Source organism: Vulpes lagopus, chromosome 2 (genome assembly GCF_018345385.1).
Source record: "Vulpes lagopus strain Blue_001 chromosome 2, ASM1834538v1, whole genome shotgun sequence".
In the NCBI taxonomy this organism is placed as follows: Eukaryota; Metazoa; Chordata; class Mammalia; order Carnivora; family Canidae; genus Vulpes; species Vulpes lagopus.
In genome coordinates, this window is record NC_054825.1 from 50,035,737 (window position 1) to 50,051,904 (window position 16,168).

Below are 16,168 nucleotides of genomic sequence, written 5' to 3' on the forward strand. Positions count from 1 at the left end.
TATCTCACCAAGTCATTATTAAAACCATTGAAAATTAAATACCTTTAGCATCTAGTACATATATAGTAGGCAGTTAGAAATGGGAATGATTATTATCACTATGATCATATGCATAACATTTCTCAAAAGGCACAATTTGTCAGATCTTCCCAAAAGCACATTTTTTAAAGCATACCTTTGTGTGTGGTGATGTCAGAGACATAATAAAAATACAGTGATGTCAGTAATGTGCTCTCTGCAGTGGATGTATGTTGAAAAACTAGAACCCATCTGTGTATGTGTGTTTTCTGAAAATGAGCATGTCACATTCTCAGGAGAGTTAGCCAATCTATCAATACTAGTGCTAGACCTTTCAGCAGACAATCCTCCTCTGCCTTTCAAGGTACTGATGAGCCCTGCTCTAAATTCTCAGTGCACAAAGACTCTCAAATAAGTTAATGGGAAGTCAATGGGAAATTGACTTTTCCTACTCTGTGCTGGTCTGAATGCAACGCTCTGTTAATCATGCCATCCTTCTTGTTCTCTTTCCTCCTACCCTAAATTAAAACTATTGGCGGAAACCCTTACAGATATTTTACAGTTTTCATTACGATGAAACAATATCCCGGTTGAAGCTGAGGTCCATCAAAAACCTACAACCTCACTGTTGGCTACAGAGTCTCACTGACAAGCAAGGGCCCTGATTCCATCATTTCCACCATAATACCACTTTGCATTTGTATAGAACTTTTACTTTTCAAAGGGCTTTCACATCTATTATCCCATTTAATCATTACAATGACCCTGTGCAGTAGAAAAGAGAGGAGTATTATCCACAATTGACAGATGAGGCAGCGATAGCCCAGGAAGGTTAAGTGATGTGCCTAAGGCCAGCAAGCCAGCGGAGAGCAGGACTTGAGTCCAGGGCTCTCTCTTCTGGGCCAATAGAAAAGGTTTTGTAAACAGATTACAAACTCGGATAAAAGAAAATAAAATGAGTAAGAGGAAATAAAACAAAATAAGAGGACAGTACAAATCAGGGCTCAGGAAAGCTACTATGCCTCTTCATCAGAGATGGATTTGTCTAGCTTGGTATTAAAGTTTTAGATATAATAATATATATTGCTCTTATCTTGCTTATCTACTTCTCTTGCTCTTATCTTGCTTATCTACTTCTGTCCTAGACAAACACTAAGGCAGATTTTCACTAAAAATTGAAACATAAAAGAAAAGTCATTTCAGGATATATTCAAATCACTCTGATTCACTAAGTAACCCCGTAGTTCATTTTGGGATGGGAAAAAAAAAGGGTCAGTTAGTGCATAAAATAACTGAGAGTACATTTTTAAATCATGTATCCATACTAAGCCTGCAGCTACATTATAACTATAGTCTGTTTGGAAGGGTGAAAGAGATCTCCAGTTGAAAGTAGATTTTGAAAAATTTTTTAGAGCCCAGGGGTTCATTTTTAATGAGCCGTTACTTTAAGTACTGCATAAAAAATACAGGAAGCTGACAGCCCATGGAGTCTGCACCGTACCTAATGCAAAAGTCATTAAGATGCATTATTCTTAATGTTTGTGATATGATCAGTAAGTGTCTTTTGAAAAGAATGCCCTTAACTTTAACGTAAAGAAATCCTTGAAACCCTTATGCATCTGATAGAAGAATGTTATGGTAGCCGTGATTTACTTTTACATCTTCACCATGCTGAGAAACAGTGCCCACGATTACATTAACATGTTACAATCGTCCTCATTTGTGACACTTACATAAGACAGCATGGCCTTCATTTCTTCATCACTCCTCACTGTAATTCGGTCACCATCTTCATCTTCATCTGTTTCAAAGGCAATACAGTGCGAGTGGTGAGATTTGCAATTTTGAAATGCACAAGAACCGTGTCAGCTGGAAACATAACACAACTGCTTTCCACAACTTGAGAGCCAAATCTTCAACACCGTATTTTTGAGGATGTCGAGGTTATTGGTTTGTTGTTTTGTTAGGGTTTCTGTTGTTCAGAATGTGAGCGGTCTCCATAAAGAGCCAAAAGTTTCGGGGACAGCTGAAAATTAAAATACTGCTTATGTCAAGCATGACAGGTATCTAGGCTAACATGTCACTGGAGTGTGACTAAACAGGTTTGGTGTGAAGGACTTTAAACACTGAAGGAGGCCAGTCTTGTCCTTCTTTCCCACGCAGCACCCCCTCCTTTATTTGTCCAGTCTTCCTCCCTCTGAGGCAAGCTATCATGTCACAGTGGCATGATAAAAATGGCTCACCTGTACTGAACATGACTACACACAAAGCACCATGATTTCATACTCCGTACGCCATACCTCCTTAAAAACCTCACAGTGATCCTGTTGTGTGGACAGTGTGACTTGATTACTACTACTCCCTTTCCACAGAAGAATAGGGAGCCTAGTATAAGGTTAACTTGGGAAGCAACTCTAACACAATTATCCCTATATCCCATTCTATCTGGTATCTCACTTGCTCTTTCTGAACAGTTTCATTTCTGTTGGGTACTCTGACTATAATGAGCTTCATATGGCTACTCACACAATTTTGAAAAAAATCTGATAGTCTTTTTTTTTTTTTTAAATCTGATAGTCTTAAAACTGGAGGATAACCAGACTCTACAAAATACACAACCAGAATGTATACATTTGAATAAGGATATCATCAAAGCAGCCACATCCAGAAACTTATTTCCATGATGCTTCTCCTGTTCAAAATAGTTTTGAAATACATCTATGAAAACTGCTTTAAGGGGGCTGCTTATGTGGCTCAGTGGTTGAGTGTCTGCCTTTGGCTTAGGTTGTGATCCCAGGGTCCTGGGATGGAGTCCTGGATCAGGATCCCTGTGGGAGCCTGCTTCTCCCTCTGCTTATGTCTCTGTCTCTCTCTGGGACTCTCATGAATAAATAAATAAAATCTTTAAAAAAAAAAAAAAGAAAAGAAAAGAAAGAAAGAAAGAAAACTGTTTTGAAAACCCAAAGATAGACCACATGAAAATATCAGATCTCATTTTTGTTTGTCTTTTAAAGATTTTATTTATTCATGAGAGGCCCAGAGAGAGACAGAGACATAGGCAGAGGGAGAAGCAGGCTCCCAATCCCAGGACCCCGGGATCACGACCTAAGCCAAAGGCAGACACTCAACCACTGAGCCACACAGGTGTCCCTCTCCTGTTTTGTTTTTTTAAGTTTTTTTTTTTTTTAAGTTAAACTCTACATTCAATGTGGGGCTCGAACTAACAATGCTAAGATCAAGAATCACATGTTCTCTCGGTGTCCATCGAAAGATGAATGGATAAAGAAGATGTGGTTTATGTATACAATGGAATATTACTCAGCAATTAGAAACAACAAATACCCACCATTTGCTTCAACGTGGATGGAACTGGAGGGTATTATGCTGAGTGAAATAAGTCAATCGGAGAAGGACAAACAGTGTATGTTCTCATTCATTTGGGGAATATGAATAATAGTGAAAGGGAATATAAAGGAAGGGAAAAGAAATGTTGGGAAATATCAGGAAGGGAGACAGAACATAAAGACTCCTAACTCGGGGAAACGAACTAGGGGTGGTGGAAGGGGAGGAGGGCGGGTGTTGGAGGGGAATGGGTGATGGGCACTGAGGTGGACACTTGACGAGATGAGCACTGGGTGTTTTTCTGTATGTTGGTAAATGAACACCAATAAAAATTAATTAAAAAAAAAAAAAAAAAAGAATCACATGTTCTACCAACAGAGCCAGCCAGGCACCCCTATCAGATCTCATTTTTAACCCAAAATGGTGCCTCTCTGATCATTCACCCACACTATCTGCCAGGCAGGACTCAGAATGACTTTTGTTTATTTCTAAGTATTTAGTTAGCTATTTCAAGCCTCTGAAAATAAAGATCTGTCAACAAAACAGCCTATGTGATAGATTTTAAATGTATGGTTGGGGATCCCTGGGTGGTGCAGCGGTTTGGCGCCTGCCTTTGGCCCAGGGCGCGATCCTGGAGACCCGGGATCGAATCCCACATCGGGCTCCCTGTGCATGGAGCCTGCTTCTCCCTCTGCCTGTGTCTCTGCCTCTCTCTCTCTCTCTGGGACTATCATAAATAAATAAAAAATAAATAAATAAAGTTAAAAAAAATAAATAAATGTATGGTTGAAAGAAAAATGCCAAAAAACATTTTGAGCAATAGAAGCACTGCTGGAAGAAGTAGAGCTTCCCAGCGGACAACTTGGAAGGGGCAGGCTCTCTCTCAGTTTGGAGGCTTTAGCTCTGATGTACCTGTTAAACAGTCAGTGTTGTTGTTGTTGTTGTTGTTGTTGTTGTTGTTATTATTATTAGTCACTCTTGAATATCTAGTTGCTGATTTTATCAGATGCAGAGAACCTGATCCCAAGCCTGGAGAAACAGACAAATCTCAGGTCATAAAGAAAATGAGCTTACATGACATGCTCTGGGGACGCTTACTGAAAATACAGAGGGAGTTCAGTCCAGCACACGGATCTTTGCCTGCCACACCCCAGTGGCCCTCCCTCCCATCCAGCTGCAGCTCTGAAGATATGCCCCTGCTCAGTGGCCAGGCCCTAGAAACCCTAGGAGGGAGCTTGTATTCTTTCCTAATTAGCCTATTCTGGAGCAAAATGCTACTTCCTTTTTCTCCCAACAGCCAATAGCAATCTATCTAATCTAGCATGATGGGAACCAGCAGTTGAGCCAGCCCTGCTCAATGACCAAGCCAACTGCTCTCACTGGGGTTTCTCTCCAAAGCATTTGTTCCTGGATCCTGGACTGATCGTGGTTCACTCCCAAAGAGTTCCCCAACTCACTGTAAATCAGTATCATCGAGTCACACTATCGAAATATCTACACAACTAAGAGCTGTCCAGAGTCACTACTGTACTATGCTACTAAGAGCTGCTAGTCTTCTGGATAAAAGGCAGAGAGTGGCCACTTTCAGTAACAAAGACAGCACAGGCCTAAGTATATTACATTTATAAGGGACTATATAGGAATCTAGCCCTTCCTTCCTTCCTTCCTTCCTTCCTTCCTTCCTTCCTTCTCCCTCCCTCCCTCCCTCCCTCCATCTTTCTTTCTCTATTTCTCTCTTTCTTAGCTATAGACACAGTAAAGCCAAACTGGAGAAGAAAAAGAAATGACCATCCTAGTTTTGGAAACAAAAGGGAGTTTCTACTTTCTAGAAACCAGGATTTTCAAGATTAAGTCAAAAATTCTTACAAATGCAGTAAACAAAGGAGAAAGACAGATACAGTATAAAAGGATATAATGTTACATATTACCACACATGAAAACACTTTACACTTTTGTTTCAAAAGCAAGTCAAATTCTCTGTTTAGATGTGGGCTACAAGGATTTTTTTTTTTTTAACATTTATTCATGAGAGACACACACAGAGAGAGAGAGAGAGAGAGAGGCAGAGACATGGCAGAGGGAGAAGCAGGCTCCATGCGGGGAACCTGATGTGGGACTCGATCCTGAGTCTCCAGGATCACGACCTGAGCCAAAGGCAGGCTCAGGCTCAACCACTGAGCCACCCAGGTGCCCTCAATGATCTGTTCTTGATAAAGTTCTGAACTTGGTAAAATTTCCAGCCTGAATAAAGTAGCTTTCTGTAACTCTCCTTTCTATATCAGAGCTAGCTACAGAGACAATGGTCACAAAGGTATTGCTTATATTCAAATTTCAATATACACAAGACCTCAATAAGGTATCGGTCACATGAATGAGGAAGTGTTTGGAGTTTAATCAAACAGGTGAAAACCTTTTTTAGAATTTGTGAAGAGAGGGTACAGTTTCCAGAAAAATCATTTAAACCACAGTCTCTCTCAATCAGGAAGATTCACAACAATAAGGAGAGTTCTCTAAGCTCTCAAAGCCAGAGCTTGAACCTTTAAGGTTTCTTAAAATAGAAGATTCTGGAATTCCATGATATCTCTAAGGGATTATTTCAGGAAAACAAAAACAAAAACAAAACAAACTGTGAAGGAAGTCAGCTACCAAAATAATTTCTTGCCTACCAGTCCCATGGAAAGCAGCTATGAAAACACTAAGAACACTTAGCTTTAAGTGGACAGAAAACTGAGGCCAAAAGGCCAGAATAGCCAACCCAGTGGTAAAATGTAGGAGCTGTTCCATAAGGGGTCTGACTCCCAACAGAAAGAATTTGGTTAAGCTGAAAGATGCATTCTAATAAAGTCTGGGGATAAAATCAGACTTACATAACACAGTGATTAATAATGGTTCTTACAGATTATTAAGAGATTTCATTTTATGTAGGTATTGGTTTTCTTTACAAATTCATCTTTAGGGGACTGATAGATTCTTTACTATTTGTGATCAGTAGTTTTAATGAAGACTCCTATTCTTGTCACAGAGGAGACACAGTAGGAAAAGTAATCACATCTATGAGAAGAGTGGGGATTCTGGCCAAAACACAAAATCCAAGCTATCTATCCCTGTGATGTCAGTCAAACCATTTGCCTTGACACCTAAGTGAGAATACACTTCTCTGTAAAAAAAAAAAATAAGTTCCAAAGACATACATATGGCCAATAGACAGATAAAAAGATGCTTTACTATCACTCATCATCAGGGAAATGCAAATCAAAACCACGATCTAGGGGCATGCTGGGTGGCGCAGCGGTTTAGCACTGCCTTCAGCCCAGGGTGTGATCCTGGAGACCCGGGATCGAGTCCCGCATCAGGCTCCCTGCATGGAGCCTGCTTCTCTCTCTGCCTATGTCTCTGCCCCCCCGCCTCTCTCTCTCTCTCTCTCTCTCTCTCTCTCTCTCTCTCGGTGTGTGTGTGTGTGTTTCTCATTAATAAATAAATAAAATCTTTTAAAAAATGATCTGCTATCACCTCACATCTGTCAGAATGGCTATCCTCAAAGTTGACAAGAGATTACAAATGTTGGTGAGGATGTAGAGAAAAGGTAACCCTTGTGCACTGTTGGTAAGAATGTAAACTGGTGCAGCCACTATGGGAAACAGTATGGAAGTTTCTCAAAATATTAAAAACAGAATTACCATGTGATCTAGCAATTCTATTTCTGGGCATCTATCCAAAGCAAACCAAATCACTCTGTCAAAGAGATATATGAACCTCCATGTTCACTACAGCAGTATTCACAATAGCCAAGATATGGAAACTACTTAAGTGTTCACCAACAGATGAATTGCTAAAGATCTGATATACGTATACAATGGAATATCACTCAGCCATGAAAAAGAAAGACATTCTGCCCTTTGCAACAACTTGGATGAACCCTGAGGAGGATATGACACTAAGTAAAGTCAGTCAGAAAAAGACAAATACTGTATGAGACCATGTATATGTGAAATTTTAAAAAGCCAAACTTAAGGATACTTGGGTGGTACAGTTGGTTAAGCGTCTGACTCTTAGTTTGGGGTCTGATTGTGATCTCTGTGTTCAGTGCACAGAGTCTGCTCAGGATTCTCTCTCCCTCTCCCTTTGTCTCTCCCCCCTAAAATAAATAAATAAATCTTTAAAAAAAAAAACAAAAAACCTAAACTTAGAGAAGCAGAGAGTGTGATTATGAGCAGTTGGGGTGTAGACAAATGGGGAGCCTCTGCCGAAGGGTATAAACTTCTAGTCATAAGGATAACAAGGTCTGGGGATCTAATGTAGAGCATGGTGATTAATGCTAATAACACTATAACTTTTTTTTTTTAAGATTTATTTATCCATCTTAGAGAGAGAGCGTGCATGCATCCATAGGGGCGACAGGCAGAGAGAGAGGGAGAGAGTGTCTTAAGCAGACTCTATGCTGAGCACAGAGCCCAATGCGGGGCTCAATCCCACAATCCTGAGACCATGACCTGAGTCGAAACCAAGATCAGATGCTTAATGGACTCTGTCACCCAGGTGCTCCAACACTGTAACATATATTTGAATGTTGCTGAAAATAAATCTTAAATGTTCTGACCACAAAAAAGAAATGGTAATTATGTAACAGGATAGAAGTATTAGTATTACCTAATGCTATGGTGAAAATCAGCTTGGAATATGTAACTGTATCAAATCAGCAGGTTGTACATTTTAAATTTACACAATGTTATACATGTCAATTGTATCTCAATAAAGCTGTAAAAAAATGTTTTAAAATAAAGACAAGGAGGGATGCCTGGTGGCTCAGCCGGTTGAGCATCTGCCTTTGGCTCAGGGTGTGATCCCACTGGAGTCCTGGGATCAAGTCCCACATCAGGCTCTCTGCATGGGGCCTGCTTCTCCCTCTGCCTATGTCTCTGCCTCTCTCTGTGTGTCTCTCATGAATAAATAAATGAAATCTTAAAAAAAAAAAAAAGTTTCGATTCAGGTCATGATCTCAGGATGGTGGGATCAAGCCCCAAGTCAGACTCCATGCTCAGGGTGGAGTCAGCTTGAGATTCTCTCCCTCCCTCTTTGCCCCTCCCACTACTCATGGGTGCTCTCCCTCTCCCTCCCTCAAATAAACAAACAGATAAATAATCTTTAAAATAAAGACAAGGAATTGACAGGTATTAGAAGTATTGAAGGATAAAGCAGAAAGACATACCAAGCAATTTAGTATAACAATAATTTAAAATACTTCTCTGTTAAAAGTTGGAAACACACATTCTAGCTGACTCTGGCTATTTGCCTATCAAACTGGATTAGCTATAAAATGAACACTAAGTGGAACTGTAAATCATAAAAACTTACTAAAGTGGCACTAAGAGTTTCAAGGTTATAAATATATTGCTGAAGAATGCTAGAAAGTAGTGATACTAAGTAAAGAGAAGCAGAAAAAATAATTTGAACTTTTTGTCTTTTACATAGAGGTTCTTTACCATCTGACCAAAAAAGCATTACTAGATATGACCAAGGGAGGGGGATGGTGCATGCGAAAGATCTGATACACTGGTTCACAATGAGAATTCCAGACTTCTCTAGTTGCCTGGAGCATAGTAATATGATTTTCCAGCACATTAGGGAAGCAAAAGTAGAACCAGAAAGTCTATGTACTGGCTGGATTTTGTTAATGTCACTTAAAATGGAGGAAAAAATCCTAGCAAGATACCAAATAGAGTGCAGCAGATGGTAAACAAATATTATGAAGCAATCTTCACAAAATCTGCAGTGTGTCACAAATATACAAAATGGCAGAGTTTGGGAAAAGAGAATCATAACAGGCCATATGTTGTTAGCAATTTTATTTGGAGCAACATGCAATCCAAAAGAGAAACCAAGAGGAGGAACATAAAGGCCCAATAGAGGAGAGGCAGCCTCAGGTAAGGGCGGTCAGAATGGCAAGCACAGTGCCTATCAAGGTAAACAGCCGTCAACTGGCAGACGCCAGGGAGCTCTCAACAAAACAGCACCCACTACAGTGACGGGGCTCAAGTGGGCTTTCGAGAGAAACAATCTAGATCCTACAAAGAACAGCAGAAAGTTAAGGCAATATATTATATGTCATTTGTCACAATCCTTCAGTGCCAGGTGAGAGTCAATTAGAACTACAGCAAAGGCATTTTCCCAAGACAAGAGGAAAGAAATGCAAACATAATTTTAGAGGTTAGAAAGACATTCAACAAGAAATTATCAGAAAGGTTGTCAAGTTTGCAGAGCCCTTCTCAGGCATGGCATCTAAGATCTGGACAGGACTAGCAATCCCAATTTCTATGGCCAAATCATCTCAGCCATGAATTTTAGCTCCATGCCCCCACCTCCTGATTCCTTCTTCATTTCTTTGCTCCCTTCCTCTCCCCAACAAATATGCAAGTGCCCACTATGTAGTGAGCAATGTTATCGGCACTGGTGATAGTGACAGCAGAAAAAGAAAAAAAAAAAAGCCTTGCCCTCTTAGTGCTTACATTCCAGTTGAGATAGACTTGAAGGGGATGAGGGGCTGCGCTGCACAGCTATCTGGGGAAAGGGTCTTGCGGGCAGAAGGAACGGCTAATGCAAAGGCCTTGAGGTAGATGAATATCCGGCATGTTCGAGAGACTGAAAGAAAGGCAGAGTAGGTAGTACAGCATGAGAGGTGGGAGGGGAAACAGTTCAGAGAAGCAACGCTGCTGACGCTGGGGGCAAATGAGAAAATGCAGTACCTTCTAGGGTGTTTTAAAGACTTGGCTTTTACTCCTGAGTTAGATGGAAATCACTGGAGGGTGCCAAGTGCTGTGATCTCACTTCTAAAGGATCACTTTGGCTGCTATATGCAGAACAGGCTGTGTGGAGGCAAAAGCGGAAACAGGGAAACCAGTGAGAAGGCCACCATCCTAGTCCAGGTGAGAGATGATGGTGGCCTGAACCAAACTGAGATTCTGAGCAGTCATCATATGCTAGACATATTTTAAAGCAAGAGCTAATGGGATTTTCTGATGGATGAGATATAGAAGGTTTGCCTTTATACTTCATTCCTTCAACTATCCATGCATTCCTGAAACACATATTTAGCATCTACTATGTGCCAAATGCTATGATAGGGTTTCTAGAGGCTCAACAATAAGCAGTCTTGTCTAGTCCCCTTAAGGAGCAACTAGCCTGGTACTTGAATAAAGGACTTAAACTTCCTTAATTCTCACACAAAATAGCAAAACTACTATTAAGCTACTATTCTCATAGACTAAAAAGGATCTGGACTTTGCACGTGGATGATACTACAAACCAAAATTTCAATAAATTAAAACTCTCTTCAGATAGTCTCAAATTCCAGGGTGCATAATTGACTCATACCTGTTAAATAATTTTTAGACTGTGTACTATTGTGAGTTACAATTTTTCATCAACCTAATTTTACTTATAAATAGCTACTTATCTTTTATACATACTGCAGTTTAAGAAAGTGAAACTTCATAAGTTTGATGAAGTTTTTGTGAAGTAAAACTTCATAAGTGAAACTTCCAAATTTCATAAGTGAAACTTCCAAACTTCCTAACTTGATTTCCAAATATTTTATAATTCAGACTTCTCTCCAAAGCAAAAAAGGGTTCTCATCTAACTATTTTTAATGACACTGTCTTTGCTGTTTGGACATGAAGGGTATATATCCTAAAGGTATTTCTCCAGTAAACAGCTACCATAGTTTTCTATACTGTAAGAAATTATAACTTATATAACTTACAATTTGCTTTAAATGGCTCTGTTATACCAAATTTAAAATGATGAACTGGGGGTGCCTGGCTAGCTCAGTTGGTGGAGCATGCAACTCTTGATCTTGGGGTTATGAGTTCAAGCCCCATGTTGAGTGTAGAGAATACTTAAAAATAAAATCTTAAAAAAAAAAAAAGATGAATTGGTTTTAAAATTTCTACCCAAAATAATCTTCCAGAAATTCATAAAACAATTGAAATGAGAAGTGAGCATAAAAGGATCATGGTTGAAGAAAGGCATTAGTAAAATAAAGATTTATCCTACAATCATATTTTATGAACCAAAACTCAGAGGCACGGTTTGACAAGTGTGAAGATACTTATGATACTTATGAAGGCTACAGAGCAAAACATGTGAAGTCAGAGAACCATGGAAAAGGAGTATTTATAGGTATAAGTCAGCACTTGTCTACATAGACTTAAATGCATCTTTTAAGTCACCAGTAATAATTTACCGCCCATTACCACCACTCCATCAGTCACTTTGCAGCAGTCACCTGTCTAGAGACAATCCAGGAAGAAGAGCACACGTAACAGATATGTACAGGAAACTAATTAGTGGGCACAGCTGATTTTTATCGCCTGTGTGTTGGTGCACTCATTAATCTGTTAATGAAACTGTGGAAATCAGCAGGGGTCTCTGGGCATGTATGAATGTCAAGCTCCTACAGCAGATGTAGGACCCACACATGCAAACATACAAGACTTTTTATGGTAATGGAATTAAGTTTCGTCTCAGGAGTGTTCTCACATTTGGGAAAAGACAAATTATTCAATAACTGGTATGGAGTCAGCTGTCTATGTGTTTGAAAAATAAAGTTGGATTCCCCACCTGACTCCTCCTTTCACCAAAATAGACTGGAAATGGTACAAAAATTTGAAATCTTGTGACCTCTGTAATAAAAATGCAGGCTCTTTTCAGGAAAAAAAAAAAAACCCCACACAAATACACATATGAACATATGTACTTATATACATACCTAATGTGCTTGTGCTTAACCCTATTAAAGTAGAGCAAAAAAGACTATGGATGAATGTTTTTTCAATATTTGGAATGTGAAAGACCTTCCTAAGAATGACATAAATCGGGAATCCCTGGGTGGCGCAGCGGTTTGGTGCCTGCCTTTGGCCCAGGGCGCGATCCTGAAGACCCGGGATCGAATCCCACGTCGGGCTCCCGGTGCATGGAGCCTGCTTCTCCCTCTGCCTGTGTCTTTGCCTCTCTCTCTGTGTGTCTGACTATCATAAATAAATAAAAGTTTAAAAAAAAAAAGAAAAAGAAACTTAAAAAAAAAAAAAGAATGACATAAATCCAGAAGTCACAAAGGGCAATACGATAAATCTGACCAAGTAAAAACTTCAACCTTCTCCATGGAAAAAAAAAAGAAGAGGGGGAAAAAAGACCAAAGCAACCTGAAAGGAAAGCAGTAAACTAGGTAAAAATAGCTCCAAAATATAAGACAAAGCCCTAATTTTTTTAATATTGGAAAATCCTTTAAATCAATTTGAAATCTATAACCTAAAAGGAAAATGGGCAAAGGTGATAAAATAGTCACAGAACTTAAATACAAATGACCAAAATACAAATGAAAGGATACTCAAACTCATTTAATTGATACAAAGTAAAACAGTAACATCATAATCTCTCCCACCTTTCAAACTGACATTGACTAGGAAGTTTGCTAAGAAAAAAATACCCAGAGTTGGTGATACCCAGAGTTGGTGGTGAGAGAAATGGACACTCTCAAACATTGTTGGTGGGAGTATAAATTGGTTCTACCCTTTAGAGAGCAACATGGTAATAGCTATTAAAATGTAAAATAGGGGTACTCTTTGTCTCAGCAGTTTCAACTCCTGGGAATTTATCACACAAATATATTTCCACAACGTAGAAAGATATAAGGTGATGCTGTTGACTGCGGCATTTTTTCTAATACTAAAAAACTGCTAACAACTTAAGAGTGGTCTATCAGTCGGTTAAATAAATTAAGCCATGGCCATAAAATTAGGTATAATATAGTCATCCAAAGGACTGAAGTTGATTTGTGCACGCTAATGTTGGAAAGAGGTCCGATATATACTCTAAGCTGGGGCATAGGAATCCAGGTGTGGTATAGTATGTATCACATACAGAGAAAACCTCCCTAAGGCTACAGAAAAAGTTGTTAACAGTGAACTGGGGAAATGGGGACTTTTAGTTTTCCTTTCATCATTTTTATGCTGCTTAAATTATTTTTTAAAATCATCTATACCTTCTTAATTAAAAAAAGAAACCAAGCACTAGATATTGGAAAATATTTTTTGCACTCTAGTTATAAAGGGAAAAGGACCTAAAAGCAGTAAGATGAAAAAGGTTTAGGGCCATCGGTCCAAGAGCTGAATTCAGCACAAATGGGCCTGTCTCCCTTCAGCCAGCTTAACTCCCCTTGAGAACACTCTTCCCAGGAACAGAAACCAGAAAGAACACAGGCACTATAGACTCTTCCCCTCAGGACAGAGGGCCTAGTCAAGTGTGGGAATTTGAATTTGAATTTGGAGCCTGACTGGTCCACCTGACCAGCCAGTTTATATCCCGGGCCTGGGCAACAGCACAAATAATCCAAAAAAGCAAATTACTTACTTAGTATTAGGTCACATTAATTTTAAATTTCTCATCTGAATAGGGACCAACATTCCATTTTATTCAGTAAGGACATTCCCGCAAGGCACTAAGCTAAGAACTAAGAAGAGAACAAGAGTGGAGTAAAACATGGTACCTGTCATCAAGTCATTCAAAGTCTAGTGAGGAAGGGAAATGCGCACACAGCCATCCCATCAGAAGGAAGGCAGGCTAACAGGTTACCTGCTGGGTTACCTGCTGTAGCAAAGGTGTAGAGAGAGATTAACCCCATCTGTGGGGATCTGAGGTCTCAGTGAATACATGGCACTTCTCTGAACTGAAGAAACTGTACAATTACCTTTCTCCTCCTTTCCACTTATCAACTCATTTCCTTGGAAAATTTGACAACATCCTTTCTCCTGTTGCTTGATTCCTATCACTAAGCATAATACCATCTCTTTTGCAAAAGAAACCAACTAGTGTTACATGTACTTTTCAATATTGAATATAGTACCATAAATACATCTTTGATCAAAGTTTTATTTATCCGGGAGTTGTTCACTCATAGCTATACACCACAGAAACAGCTCAAAAATGTCAGCAAATTAGCTTACAAACTGTATCTTCCCAAATATTTCTTCTACATAGATTCCATTTACTAGTTCAGGTCTTTGGTTCAGAATATAAGGTCATCCTAGAGCAACCATGAAAAAAGCCAGGCTAGGATTTTAATCTAAACTGAAGAAACAAAGGACTGTTACTATTTTGTCTGTGTTTTGGGGTTTTAGTTTTGGTTTTGGTTTTGCTTAGAACTGGTGGAGACACAGATAAGTATAGAGTTACTACCCTCGACTCAGTAAAGAAGGAACAACATCTCTTAAGAACTTAAATCTAGAAATCTAAACATTTTTTTAAAAGATTTTATTTATTTATTCATGACAGACAAGAGAGAGAGAGGCAGAGACATGTAACAGATATGTACAGGAGGAGAAGCAGAGGGAGAAGTAGGCTCCACACAGGGAGACTGATGTGGGACTCGATCTCAGGTCTCTAGGATCACGCCCTGGAATGAAGGTGGCGCTAAACCGCTGGGCCACCGGGGCTGCCCTAAATATTTTTTTCTTAGTGTTAGATATACTTTCAGTATTAAATATATTACCATAAATATGTCTTTGATTAAAGTTTATTTATTTAAGAGTTCCATCAAACCAAAAAAATAAAATAAAATAAAAAAAAATAAAAAAATAAAATAAAAAAAAAAAAAAGAGTTCCATCAAACCATAAACCAAAACCCATAAGCCATGTAAACCATACTTAACACACTTTGTAAGCTTTCAACATACTTAGCTCTAAAGAGTGCATGTTTCACAGTCAAAAACCACTGTATTTAAATTTGGTTCCACTACACTGATGAACTTTGGTAATCATTTCTTATCTCTGAGCTTCAGTTTCCCAAAGGTATACTTTTCCTACCTCACAGAGTTTTTTAAGGATTAGCAACAATCTAGGTAAATCATCTAGTCTATTGTCAGGCACAGAACAAGCCATCAATAAATGACAGCTACAATAATCAATGTTATTACTACGAACCCTAACTCAGTGGGACAGAGGTACATCAAGCCACTCTGTGGGACCCAGAAGGCAAAAGTACAGAGTAAGCTTCTTTTCTACTACAATAATGAGCAATCAGAAGAAGTGATTTCAAGAACTATGACAACTCGCAGAACAAGTATCAAAAGTGGCTGAGAATCTATACATGCTCTGGATTCTATACAGGAAAGACCTCTTCACCACTAATTATACTCTGAGCAAGCTGTTCAAAGGATATGTCCTTTCCTCAACTAAAATGGAACTAATAACTATATGAGACTCTTAATCATTGGAAACAAACTAAGGGTTGCTAGAGTGGAGGAGGTGGGGGGATTGGGCAACTGGGTGACTGGAATTAAGGAGAGCACATGATGTAATGAGCCCTGGGTGTTACATGCAACTGATGAATCACTGAACTCTATCTATCTCTGAAACTAATAAAATATACTATGTGTTAATTAATTGAACTTAAATAAAATAAGATTAAAACAAAAACAAAATAGTCCTTTGAAGCACTTTATGGGGATCTTGTGAAGGTTAAATTAAATGAGATAATCATGGAATATTCTTAGTACAGCATCTGGCAACAGTGAAAGATGTTAACTATCAGCCTGTCCATAAAATCCTTGGCACCACCAAGACTTACCAAAAAGGGTGTGAAGAGCTTGCAACACTAACATGTATTTCAGATACATGTACGATTTTTCAGAAGTATATACAGTCCAGAGTGATTAATAAAATACTAATTATTTTAAGAGTTCTACACAAGTGACTTTTAAATATATGAAAGGATTATTAAAAATATTCAAATAAAAGAGAAATCTAGAAAGGAAAA

General features: G+C 38.9%; 1 protein-coding gene across 7 annotated transcripts in view; it reads right to left on the reverse strand.

Moving 5' to 3' along the window:
• Positions 1 to 16,168, reverse strand: part of MAP2K5 (mitogen-activated protein kinase kinase 5) — a 259,087-nt gene that overhangs the window by 235,008 nt on the left and 7,911 nt on the right. For 5 of the 7 annotated variants that reach the window (XM_041745524.1, XM_041745523.1, XM_041745522.1 and 2 more), the window contains exon 3: positions 1,752 to 1,819. The exons of 1 other annotated variant lie outside the window; for it this stretch is intronic. In XM_041745524.1, the coding sequence (XP_041601458.1) occupies positions 1,752 to 1,819 (68 nt within the window). Of the gene's footprint in view, positions 1 to 1,751; positions 1,820 to 9,863; positions 9,997 to 16,168 lie in introns of all 7 variants that reach the window. One more of the 7 variants, XM_041745525.1, reaches the window with a different exon arrangement.